The 13239-nt window shown below is 25.8% G+C and overlaps 1 protein-coding gene across 4 annotated transcripts in view; it reads right to left on the minus strand.

Moving 5' to 3' along the window:
• Positions 1–13239, minus strand: part of LOC148231584 (neo-calmodulin-like) — a 194358-nt gene that overhangs the window by 4151 nt on the left and 176968 nt on the right. For 3 of the 4 annotated variants that reach the window (XM_088192014.1, XM_088192015.1, XM_088192012.1), the window contains one exon: positions 5636–5899. In XM_088192014.1, coding sequence (XP_088048140.1) covers positions 5636–5899 — 264 coding nt within the window. Of the gene's footprint in view, positions 1–1499; positions 1764–5635; positions 5900–13239 lie in introns of those variants that run through there. The other variant, XM_088192016.1, reaches the window with a different exon arrangement.

Consider the following 13239-nt stretch of genomic DNA (forward strand, 5'->3'; position numbering starts at 1 on the left):
TAAAAAGCAAAAAAAAAATTTTTTTTAGTTTTATACAATTTTAAGGATGCTATTTTTGTTTATAATTGATATATTTAACGATTTAAATATATGTTATTTTTAGCTTCTCTGGATTCTAGACATCGAGCTGGATCAGGGTTGACGTGAAGAGGGAAGCGGTTGCTTTCCCGATCCCATCTGTCAACGATCAACAGCTTCTCTTGGTTCGAGTTCGTACAAACCCTCATGTGTCCAAATTAAAAAGCTCAAGTAAAAGTTAATAATGTGTTGTCGGGAACAAGGCAAGCGAGAGTTACTTTTTTGCAATTAGAGCGCTGTGTATCCGATTTTATACACATAGCTAAAGTGAATGAGGGTAATGCTTATCCACATTTTTTTGTCGTGACCAATTACGTCGAGCTATGAGTGTATTAAAATTAAATAATAATGTATTATTATTTATTTGTCATTGTCATAAAACTTATTTTATATTCGGCTAAGTTAGTTATCCATTAAGATTTTTTATCTTTTTTTTTCAAAATAAAGGCTATTTAAAATAAAAATTCAGAAAAAAGTAAGGTTGAAATATAAATTAATATTTTTTTAAATAAATGGTAATCCTGCCTACTGTTCCCAAATATAATTTTGGTTGCCCCAAAAAAAAATGTCAATCACTAACATTTAGTAGACTAAATTGCAGCATTTGATGCTGTTTTTATTCAAATAGGGAATTAAATCAAAATAAGCTTTATAGACTATCTGAAAAATTTATGGAGATTATTTAAAATTTAAATAAGATCAAAACCTCATTTTAAAGGAGCAATTGAGACCAATGATTCAGACGGTAATGGAAAATCTGTAAACATTTATAATTAATGTCGTAAAAAATAAATGTTTATTTAAGCAATGTGATGATATTAGATGAATAATTATTTTCAATACATTAAAACTTTGGGTAGAATTCCTTTGCTTTTGACAAACAATGGCATTCTTTATCTGCATTTTTAGAATCGTTTGAATAGCGTCTGTTAATCTCGTGACTCTAAAGGTTAATTGCACAAAAAAGCATTTTAGTGGTATTTGCATAATTATCATCCAAAAGTAAAATCTTATTAAAAAAGAAAACATATCAGATTAATTTCCTTTGTATATATAAATTAAAAACTATATCATATAATGGATAAAGTTGGTTTAAAACATCAGCTATTCTCGCAATATTTGCGGATATACAGACATATAGAAATTTTATGAATAAGAAGAGAGATATAAAGTGACAATGTGACGTGTTTATAACGCCAGATTTATATTAAACAAAATAGCGCACAACAACCAAGGCCGAAAGTTACAACGCAGCATCCGATATCGAATCGACCGCGAAATTTCACTTTATTGGAGTGTTGCCAGCGCGCGAAAAACCTATTATTATTTTTATTTGTATACAAACAACACTGACACTTTCGCTGCATATACATGTTTGTGTAGTATATATGTATTATATTTATAAGTTATTCAAAACTTACGGAGATTTGTCTCACATACAGGTCGCTCGTCATTTTCCTCAGGCGCCTGTACTCCTTGTTATATCTCTCCTCCATCTTGGCTATTGTGTATACTGCTAATTGTATTGTATAGTTTTGCAATGGATATTGCCTCGTTGCTGGCTCACAGCCGGAAATAGATTAGCGACCCAACTTTGCTCGCTGTGTTGTTCGCGAAAACTAATTATAAAGTCTAATGGGACACTAGACGCAGTCTACGCCCGGGAGGATTATAACGTTGTGTGTGTTAGAGAGAGAGTTTGTAGCAAAAATCGCCATGTCCGAATCATGCGAGAGATTAGATTGCGTATTTTGAAAGTCCACACGTTATGAGATACTATGCTTATTAGCAACTTGCTGTGATGATATTTAATGTGTTATTGTTTAAGTCACGTTTGAATCGAACAATAAGTTTGATATATTTTTTTTATGTTTTTTATTTTATTTTGATAGTATGATTCTAATATTAAAATTAAAATTTTGTTTTAACTAAAAAGCTTGACACAGATGCATTAAAATTATAAAATCAGTGTTACCAATTTAGCGAACGGGATGCTGACATGTGACAATTAGACACAGACTGGACCACTGCAGTAGTATTTTTATAATCATAAGAGTTTACAATTCAGATGTAAATGATCAGCGGACGAGGCACCGCTGGTCGACGTTTTCTTGTAGAGGTCCGCCAAAGAACGTGCTGCCCTTCGCTGCTATCACGCCAGTGTTGCTAGTTCCTCACAATATACTCTTTTATTATTTTATGTAACAAAATGTTTTATTGTTAAGTGCTTCAAAAGGTTGAGCATTAAAAATAATAAAATGCGGTATAAACTGCAAAAATGTATTGATGAAAGCAATATTTTTTTGTTTTTTATTTTTTGTATATTTCTTCATATTGTACACAAGCATTTCGCAGGTCTCTTTGGAATTTAATAGCACGTTCCATATTTGGATAATTTTTTAACACTATGTTTTCCAATTTTCTGGCTAACAGGTTTTGTAAATCGGTATTTAATGCAATAATGGCATTTTGATTAATTTAAAATAGTAATGAAAAAATAGATTTATAAATTAGTGGTCAGGTCCGATATAAAAAAAAGTATTTGCAGTAGAAAAGTAGTAGTATAATATATGTAGGTAGCAGAGTCAAACAGAAACGAAGCAATATATTGTTTGTAGAAGAGATGGACGAGTCATTGTTGCTGCCACTAAAAAATGCAAGAGCTATTCTAGTATCTGATCTGTTCTTAATGAGCTATAATCTCCGCTAGACTAAGCATGTCTCCCGGGTTAACATTATAAGTGAACCCATTGTGGTTTCTTTTTGATTAAAATACAAAAAGTATAAATATTAAATTATTTTACTATTTATATAAAAAATATATTATAGAGTGTAATATAATATATCATGGTGTACTACATAGGTTCAAATTAGGGCTTTTATTATTATTAATATATATAAATGATATAATAAAAAATGTGTTACAGAGTATGTTTTTTATTGTATTGTATTTGTGTGATATGTATATATAGAACAATGTACTCAAATTGTAAATTAAACTAATTATAAATATCTGTTAAATTATAAATAATGATAAAATAGTTGTAAATAGTTGATACTAAAAATATTTATTAGTTATTATATAATACATAAGCAATTTAATTTTTTGATAAGTTTAAATGTATAAAATAGGTTTATTATTAAGCAAGAAAAATGTTTTATGTGCAATAAAACTAATTTACAATAGTATTAAATTGTGTAACGATATTTTGTTGGTCAATAAAGCAGATAAAATATTATTACAAAAGTGTTATAATATTAGATATTATAAGTATTTCATAAAATAAATTGAAAAAGTTTGTTTTTTTATCGGGATATTCTTAAAAGTATTTATTGGGGGATGTAATTATATAAAATACCAGAAATAGCTTTAAATTGCGAGTAGCTAAGCAAAGGAAAATTATTAGAGATGAAATTTAATTACGAAGGTATGAGCTAATTTATTATATTAGCGAAATGAAGGTTCAATCATTTATTTATGTCTTATATTTTATTAATTAATTTATTTTTGTATTGTAAACTTAAGAACATAATTTACATTTATTAAAAAATCATATATTGCAGTGGTTGATTTATCATAATACAAATTATATTAATTTTTGTTTAATCAATAATTAATAAATAAATAAAATGTATCCTTTAAAATATATTAGTCTCTGTTTTATAGATATACAATATTATATTAAAAAAATAATAATTAATTCAGAATATAGCAATATATTAGCGACATCTAGCGATTAAAACCATAACAATATTATATTCTGCTTTATCGACTATTTTCTTAGACATGATTTTTAGGAGCTAATGTTTTCCTTCAAATTCTAAAAAATAATTACCTAAAAAGTTTTCTTCAAATTCTAAAAAAATAATTTGGAAATTTATTAAAAAAATATTTTTTTAATCAACAGTTTATTTTAAAATTATTATTAGTAAAAAATTTTAGCGCAATTGAAAATTACTATATATTATATTATAATAGTTAAAAATATTATACAGTAGTAGGTACTAAAAAATATTATGTTAAAATATAATAAATATTTTTATTGCTAAATAAAGTATACGTATATACTGCTTTTTTAACCTTAATGTTTTTAATGAATTATTGATTTTTTGTGCAGAAAAACATCCGCAAACAAATTAGGTAATAAACGAATAATCTAAGAGGCTGTATACATTTTTTCATTAATCGCATACTTAATCTCTATAAATGAATGTAAAAGATCTGTTAATGTGATCGTAAACCATTTGCTAATTTTTTTAAGCATCCTTAAAACATATTTAAAGTTTTATTTATATTTCAAGCCATTTTACATTTGTACTTATAATTAAATTTATCTTATGGTAGTTTTCACCGTAGTTCCTTGAATTAAAAATAAAATGCTGTTCCTTATTTTTACTTTAATTTAAAATAAAATTTAGAATTGCGTATTATTTTTGCTAAATAGACACTGCCTAAATAGACCATAAAGAAAAGTAATGATTTAAATTTTTTTTATAATAAAATATAATATAATAAAATATTTTTTTAGCACATTTTCTATTAAATAATGTTTAAAGTATTTTCGAACATATTCAGTTAATGTAAAATTTAATTTCAAAGCGAATGCCTTACTGATATAGAAATAAATAATCTGTGAATATGACAAATGTTGAGTCTCTTATAATTATAATGAAATTTAACTAAGTTATGTAATTATTCACATATATAAATTTTAGTAACAAAAACCGTTTTTAAAAATTTAAAATTGTTTCTTAAATTTTATGAATATATCTAAAATATGTTTAAACCCAAAAAACCTTTAGTGAATGATTAAACAAAAATAATTTTCATCATAATATTTTGCCACAAATATTAATAAACTAAATTTAGTATTTTAAAAATTAATTCAAAACAGTTTTTATAACTGTGTTTTTAAAATTAACAAACATTAAAAATAATAAATATACTTATGTAAAAAAATAAATTGTAAAACGCCTTTTAATCGTAAAAATTAATAAATATTATTATATTATTAATAAATATATAGGGCGTAAGACTTGAATTTGATAAAATAACCCATACTGTTAAATAATTGCGACTTAAAAACAAGTATTTGTCACACCGACGTTATACAAGCACACGCAACTATCAGGGACTTAGACGGATTAGGACCATTTGCAAGTGCACTTAAAAAAAAACTAAAAAAGGGCACTCCGTATTTATACAAATTTAAAGGGACCAATACCAAATCTTCAGCTGTTTTAATTATGCCTGTTATGCAAAATACTATTTTTTAAGATACAGATGACATAGTTTGTTTCTGCCCCAAATCTTCGGATTGGCTTGAGGGTTGAAAGTATGAAAGAGAAAAAGCACCTTCCGTATTCCAAAAATAATATATATGCGCAAACATAGCTTACTCATATTTACTTTTAGAATAAAATTTTATAATAAAATAGTTGCATTGAATTTTTTTTATCTTGCTGTGTGAACCTTGCGGTCATTATTATTTTTATAAAATGCTAAGATATTGTTTTTTGTAATTTAAAACTTTTTGTTTATTACAATTATTCTTACCAGATCGATAGTGACAACTAGCTCGTATTGTTGGTGCTTGTGGCCCTTCTTTTTCTTGCCCGCGGGTGCCTTAACGGCTGCTGCTGCCGCCGCTGCGGCCTTAGGCGGCGCTGTCTTGACTTGCCCTTTCTGAGCGGAAGGCTTCACCGGCGTCTTGGGTCCGCCTTTACCCTGTGCGCTCTTTGGTCCTCCAACAGCCGCTTTCTGCCCGCTGGCATTCTTCTGGTTTACATGACCTCCTCCATCTGCTGGCTTGTTGCGAGCCTAAAAAAATAAAAATTAAATAGATTAGCAAAGATCTACGTTATATTTTTTAGCACATGTTAAAAATATATTAGAATATAAATGTCTCTGCATTCTTTTTCTACTATCTGTAAAATGCAAAGATAATTTATACATAAAAATATTATGTATTTAGGTCGTTATTAAACCTTGACAAACTAGGTCTTGGTTATGTAAAACATATATGTACATAAAAAGAGGTCCATCTTTATTCGTATTAAGGTTTGGCAGGCTTCCAGAAAACCATATAAAATCATATTAATATAAAAAAAATGTTTATCAACATTTGAAGCGAAATAAGAGATACACGAGAATATCAGTCGAAGCGAAGACATTCATGAATGGAAATCTGTCACACATACCCTTCATATATCACATCTAAGGTGAGCTGGAGCTACGTGATAGAAAAACTGAAAAACGAAGCAAAGTCGATTCAATATTCAATTCGCATGCATGGGACGCAACCGTTGTTATTTTTAGGGATGAACGTATAAAGAAAGGGTGGAAGAAAATCGACGAAAAACAATATTCACAGAATATATACGGAATATTAATAGCATCGCTTGTTTGCTTCGAATTAAACGCTGTGGGATTGTTTGGCGACGTAGACAGCGGTTTCCCGCTTTTCCGACTTGTGCATACTTATGTACATAGTATTGCTACAGTAGTTATTGCTTTGACGTTCAACGTTTCCGAGAGTCGTCTTGTGTGTTTTACTCTGATTATAACTATAAGCATCAACTGCTTTGAGATCGATATTCATAAGCAGAGGAGATATTATAGTTTCTAAACGACGAGCGGAAGCTTATTGACTTCATTCGAGAAGTTGTGCTAGATTTAACGAAATTATTTGCATAGCACATAATTTTTTTATTATATATTTTTTCAATGTTCAATTAGAGCTTATATTTAGTTGTACTATGTAATTTTTTGTTAAAGGAATATTAACCCTTTGGAGTCCAAAGGCAGCTTCTATGTCCATAACGTCTGAATATTTTTCTCAAGTTATTTAAAATTATATTCGAAAATTAATAATATTGTAAATAAAATAAATAAAACGTATTATAAATATTTAATTTATTAAATAAATATCTAAATAATTTATTAAGAAAGAAATTAGTAAAACAATTCTTATAAATAATAAACTTTTATAGTCTAATAATAATAATGCCATGAATTTCTTAAATCAATGTCAATTGAATTTCATTAAATTTCAATAAAAACTAAGAAATCTAATAATATAAATAAAAAATAAATATTTTATTTTTTTTGAATTATTACAATTCTATTTATATTATAAATATATAATTTAACTTCAAAACAATTCTTACAAATAATAAACTTCTACATTCCAACAAGATTAATATCAGTAAATTTCTTAAATTTATGTCAATTGAATTTCATTCAATTATAAAATTTAAATTTAAATAAAAAAATATAAATTTAGTGATGTAATTAGAAAATAAAATATTTTATATTTTTTAAATTACTATAATTCTATTTTTTTAATAAATATATAATTTAACTTCTATAGTTAAATTCTGACAAAATAAAATTTATCTCTTTATTATACCTATATAATGATAATAAATATTTTTATTCAAAATACCTTGTTTTTGGTGTTACAGTTGTTAAAAAACTTTGGACTACAAAGGGTTAAGATGTCGCTGAGTAAATTAAATAGATATAAAGAAATTCATCGGGCGTGCTGTGGTGTAAGCCGGTGCATTATCGTGGTAATTTAGCAAGCGAAATCTCGTTCTAATTTTTTTTATAATATAAAAAAATCTTTCTTTTTGTTATATATAATGACCATTAAATTATTAAATTAAATATATTCATTTAAAATGCCTTGCACTTGGGGCAACAGTTATTAAAAAAACTTTAGACTATAAAGATCAATATGTCGCTTAGGAAAATCAGATGAATGCAAAAAAATCGGCCGTGCTGTGGTGTAAGCCGGTGCATTATCGTGGTAATTTAGCAGACAAATACTAGCCGTTCTGATTTATTTATTGTAATTTCTGCATTGATAAATGACAACGCGCAAGTCAAAGATACCAGACTAATATTAGTGACATATTTTTTTTACATAAACTTACAATGATTATATGAAACTACGCACAACCTAGGTCGATTTTATTTTAATTATTTTTTAAGATATTCATAATTAAGATTAGAAAAATCTAAAAATATCTAACCTATGATGATCAATCAGAGTAACCTATAATTTAAAACAGAAAGTACCATTTTTAGGTAAATCGTGCTATTTCTTACTTTTTAAAGTTAAATGTTGAGCTCAAAAGTGACGTGCTGATTATATGCTACTGCAATATGTAGCATTGAATCCGCCAAAGAAACTGAACAGCGATGATACTGATAATCAATAGCGTGCTACTGCAATACGTAAAGATAAGAGACAAGTGCTCGATAGACCATTAACATATTTTCAATTGTATAGGTTATAAGTTATATTTATATTTTATATTATACTTGAGCTCATTAGCGCGTCCACGCAGTATGGAAGCCAGCAGTGTGAGAAAGACTGAGCAGAAGTATCTTGCTTGGCTTAAGCCAAACATTTGTAACGTATTTAATTTTATTAAATCAGAATAAAACAATGATTTTGAGGTGTAAAATAATGTTTTAAGAATTAATCTTTGTTTAACTATTGTACAAACCGTTTTTTGTTCTCGTAAAATAAAAAATAGTCACGGCAGAGATTTTTGTTTTTCATTTAGATTATGCGGCACCCATTAATTATTTTTTTTATTTTTCAGGCTGTTTAATTAATATTGCTTAATTTAAAACTCCCAAATTTTTTTGCATGCTTCTGATTCAAGCAATGCTTTTAGTCAGTCGTTAATAACAGAAAAAAAGTCCACGCCCTTTTTAAACTCCAAAGCTCATCACGACTTTCTTTATCTTAAAAAAAATAATTAGTGAAACAGTTCTTTTTGCTGCTTTACCATTTATTTAAAACCATAAGAATACTGAATTCGATGTTACTAGAATACAAACAAAAAAACTTTACTCATATTTATTTACATTTGATAAAAGGAGTAAAATTAATTTAACGGAGAAGTATTTATTACTGAAGAATAAGAAATGAAGCTTACTACTCTCATGAGTCTTAAATTATACAATTCATTAAATATTAAAAGGATTTCGTTAATGTAGCACGCTTGTAGCATAATCAAGCGCATAATTGTACGGAAACAAGATACGGAAGGAGCTTATCATAGTATGAAATAATTATCGGTTATGTATGAGGTCCTTTGGGAAATTAACCGAACGCGAGTCTATACCCCGGTTTCATTTTAAAATCTTGAAAGGAAAATATTTACATTTTTTGTGAAAATGTGAAAGGGTTAAATAAGAAAGTAATAAGTAAACGTATGAAAAAATATAAAGTCAATCTTTGAACTATGTAATGATATTGTGTTTCACATTCAAATCTCATGTAGCTTAATATTTTTTTAATTAAAATAGAATATGTATTGGAAATAAGGTTTTTATTATTAGAGTTTGTTTATCAAAAGCTTGAATAAAAAATATTTTTTTTAAATTCAATATTTTGTATTATATTAACCTTCTTAGTGCCACGGTTTATACATATATTAACAGTTAAAATATATTTTAAAATTCTTCAGTTTATTTTATATTTCATAAGTTTTTAATTTCAGCATTTTTAGCACATACTACATAATTTTACTTGGCAATAAAAGGGTTAAAACAAGTTAAAAAATATATAAATAAAGGGGGAAATATTGCTATTTAAATATTAATCTTGCAGTGACGTTTTTAAAATAAAAAAATATAATAAAAAGTATTCAAAATCAGTAAATAATTTACATTTAAGTCCTTATGATATTTTTATCTAAGTGTAGCAAAAAATAATTAATTTCACTGAGTAAATATTTAAAACTACAACTTTTCTTAATTATTAAAAAACAATTCTTTAAAGTGATTCATAAATATTTATAAAAAAAGAATACCATATCAATAAAAAGTGTTTATAAATAACTCTTGTTTTGCCATGCTTTTTATGATTTCAATCCTTATATCCATATTTTTTTTAAATGTAATAATATTTAAAATAAATAAATATTTGTATGATCAACACAAATATAACACAGCCCATTAAAATGTATTAGATTCTTTATTCAACGATGATGTCAGATCTAGCAATTTTCGTTAAATCCGATGTTTTTAATTTCGGCAGTTAAAGAGTTAAGGAAAGAATTTTACAAATCATTACTTAAACATATTTAAAAAAATATTGTTAATTAGATAAAGCTATGTTGCACAAATATATTATTATAAAATACAATTAATTAAAATCTGGGTTTCAAATATTAAGGTTTTAAATACCAGAAAGAATTTATAAAATATATTTGATCAGAATTCCTAATTGGGATATATGTATTTATACTATTTGTCTATTGTGATGACAAAATGAGTTAGAACTAATTTTACGATGTATTAAATTTACTGTTGCCCAGTCACAATTGTTTATGGCTTTCATTCGTTTTAAAGGCCAAATATAAAATTCTCATGAAATTTATTCGTATCATGAAATTTATATAAAAAACTCGTTTTTACGCTCTATATAAACATACTTCTCTAAAAAAATCTGTGAACTTTATTAAGCTTGGACCATAAATCAAATTAATGCTTTGACAAATTAGTAATCGTCCATGATTTTCCGAATAAAAGTACACTTGATTAAAAAATCTCATAAAAAATACTAGAAAAATATTTAAGCGCGGTAAAAGTGATAGAACAATCCTATAAATTTTAATAAAGCAATTTCATACGGAATGGCACTATCCAACGAATTGTACCGGCGCTAAACGATGGACATTTGTCATACAAGATCGTTTTAATATATCACTACAAAATATATTATTACATCTAATTCTTGCGTGTTATTAATAATGTGGAGTGTGTAACATATATCATATTTTACCAGTAGTAATAGTCACATTTCAAATACAACAGTAAATATTCTGCACATTAATATAACGTATTATGATTAATTTTATTTATTATAGTCGTATAAAGCAGCTTAACATATTTCTATTGCTTTGAAAAAGGCTTACACATTGTTGTGAAGAAATTATGTTAAAGTGCTTATTTTTATAAGTAAAATTTTTGACTTTGAATAATTGTTTTTTAAAACAGTAATTTATATAAGAAACATTTAGCTTCGTGTGCAATAAAATAGTGACTATTTGATTATTATATATTGTATAGTTTAGTGCTGCAATATTATCATAAATATATCATAATAATATTATATATAAACCAATCTTAAAAATGTAATGAATTGTATGTATTATAAGTTTTGTTTAAAAAATATTCAAAACTTAAATTTCTTATTCTTTAAAATAGTATTTATTTTAAATTTTAACTGCGGAAGTAATATACATAATAATAAAATAATAGAGTTTATATTAATGGTGACTTAATATAAATACAAATTAATGTGTTTTTATAAAATACAAGAACAACAATGTAGACTTATGCTAAACAGACAAGATAACGTAATTCATATATAAATTTCAGCTGCATCATTAGTTTCATTCTCTCTGAATGTTTATTTTTTAAGGCATAGTAAATTTAATCTACTTCTGTTTTTACATAATAATAAAGAAACACAAAACTTGTAATAGTTATAAAAGGCAATATATATTGTATTATATATATTTGTGTTTTTTTTTATTAAAAATATTAATAGTAATTTAAAAGCTGTAGAAATACTGTATTTTTTTGTTTTTTCAATTTATGTAAAATATGTAATACTTTTTTCCAAGATAGTATTGTTTTTAAATTGCTAGTAATTGTTTTTAAATTATCTGATTCGTATTATTTAATTTAAATTTTTTATTACTGTTTCTTTCTATGTATTCTTTTTGACCATTGTGACGCATTTTAAATATAATTACATTTATTACAAACAATTCAAAATTAACGGACAAAATAACGTTATTGATAAAATCACTTTTTTTGCTACATTGCAAATGAAAAAATATGAAATATAATTATTCGAAAAAAAATTGTGCAATATTTTAATATATTTTTAAAATAGAAATTTTATTTGTCGCAAAAAATAGATGCAAATATTTATACAATATCAAATCAAAAGAACTCATGAAACTTTTTTTTTACCCATATAAACTTATTGTATCGCGTTAGTATGTATAAAATTAAAAATTATAATGTAGCGCTATGACGCTTAAATTTCCTCTCTGACGCATTTACGGTAATAAGCGCTTTTATTGAAATCTACAATTTTGTGATAATCAACCGTTTCGCAATCCAGAATTAGTAAAACAATAAAAAAGTATTTTTTGTTTATTTGATGAGCTTTGAGCACAAACGTAGCAAAAAAATCATGTGTATTGTTATGTAGAGATGCAATTTAAATTTGACTAAATATAAATAAAAAATCGTACTAGAAAATTTTTTAATGCAAACATAAAACTAGCGAAAATGTTGCCTATTTTAAGCAAAGATTTGAAAGTTTTAGAAACCGGCAACGTTGATTACATAAATTATATTTTTTACTAAATTTTTTTGAGATTACCACAATTGATTCTGAATCACCAATACGTAGAAACTGGCACAACAATTATAAAAATTGAATTATAATTAAAGTAAATTTGATAGTAAGACTGAAATATTAATAAAGTTTTTTTTTGTAAAAAAACTTATATTTTTATTTATTATATTATATTTTTAAATATCACCCTAATCACTTATATTGGGCAAAAGCAGGCCAGACTAAAGATATTTGATCTCCTCCCATTTCTCTTTCATATATGTCTGACTTGAAAAGTGTAATAAGAGTTTGGTCATGCGCATAATTCATCATATTTAAAAAATATTTTAAGTAACAAATTTGTATTCTGAATAAAAACAACGGCATCTAAAGGTGCATTAAAAAAGGTATAGCGAAGAAAATGGATTTGCGATATGACGCTAAAATTTTATTTTCTGCGCAATTTTTAGGCTAATTTAAATGTAGATTTTCACGTTTTAAATTTAAAAAATACGGCATTTTATGATGTTACGATAAATTTTTATCGACGCGACATTTTTTAACCCACTAAACGCCAGCGACTTTTTAGTGTGTCACCAGTTATTTCACGCATCTGTATCTCTTTCTTTAAATACATATAAACTACTTGGTTTACTGAATAATGAAGCTTATGCAATCATCTTTAATAATTTCTAAATAAATATTTTTTAATAGTTCGTCAACTTGTTTTAAAAAAATAATGATTAAAAGTCACTGTCGTTTAAATGGTTAAGCT

The sequence above is a fragment of the Plectrocnemia conspersa genome, unplaced genomic scaffold (assembly GCF_051122295.1).
Source record: "Plectrocnemia conspersa isolate PC_06_02 unplaced genomic scaffold, ASM5112229v1 ptg000009l, whole genome shotgun sequence".
Classification (NCBI taxonomy): domain Eukaryota; kingdom Metazoa; phylum Arthropoda; class Insecta; order Trichoptera; family Polycentropodidae; genus Plectrocnemia; species Plectrocnemia conspersa.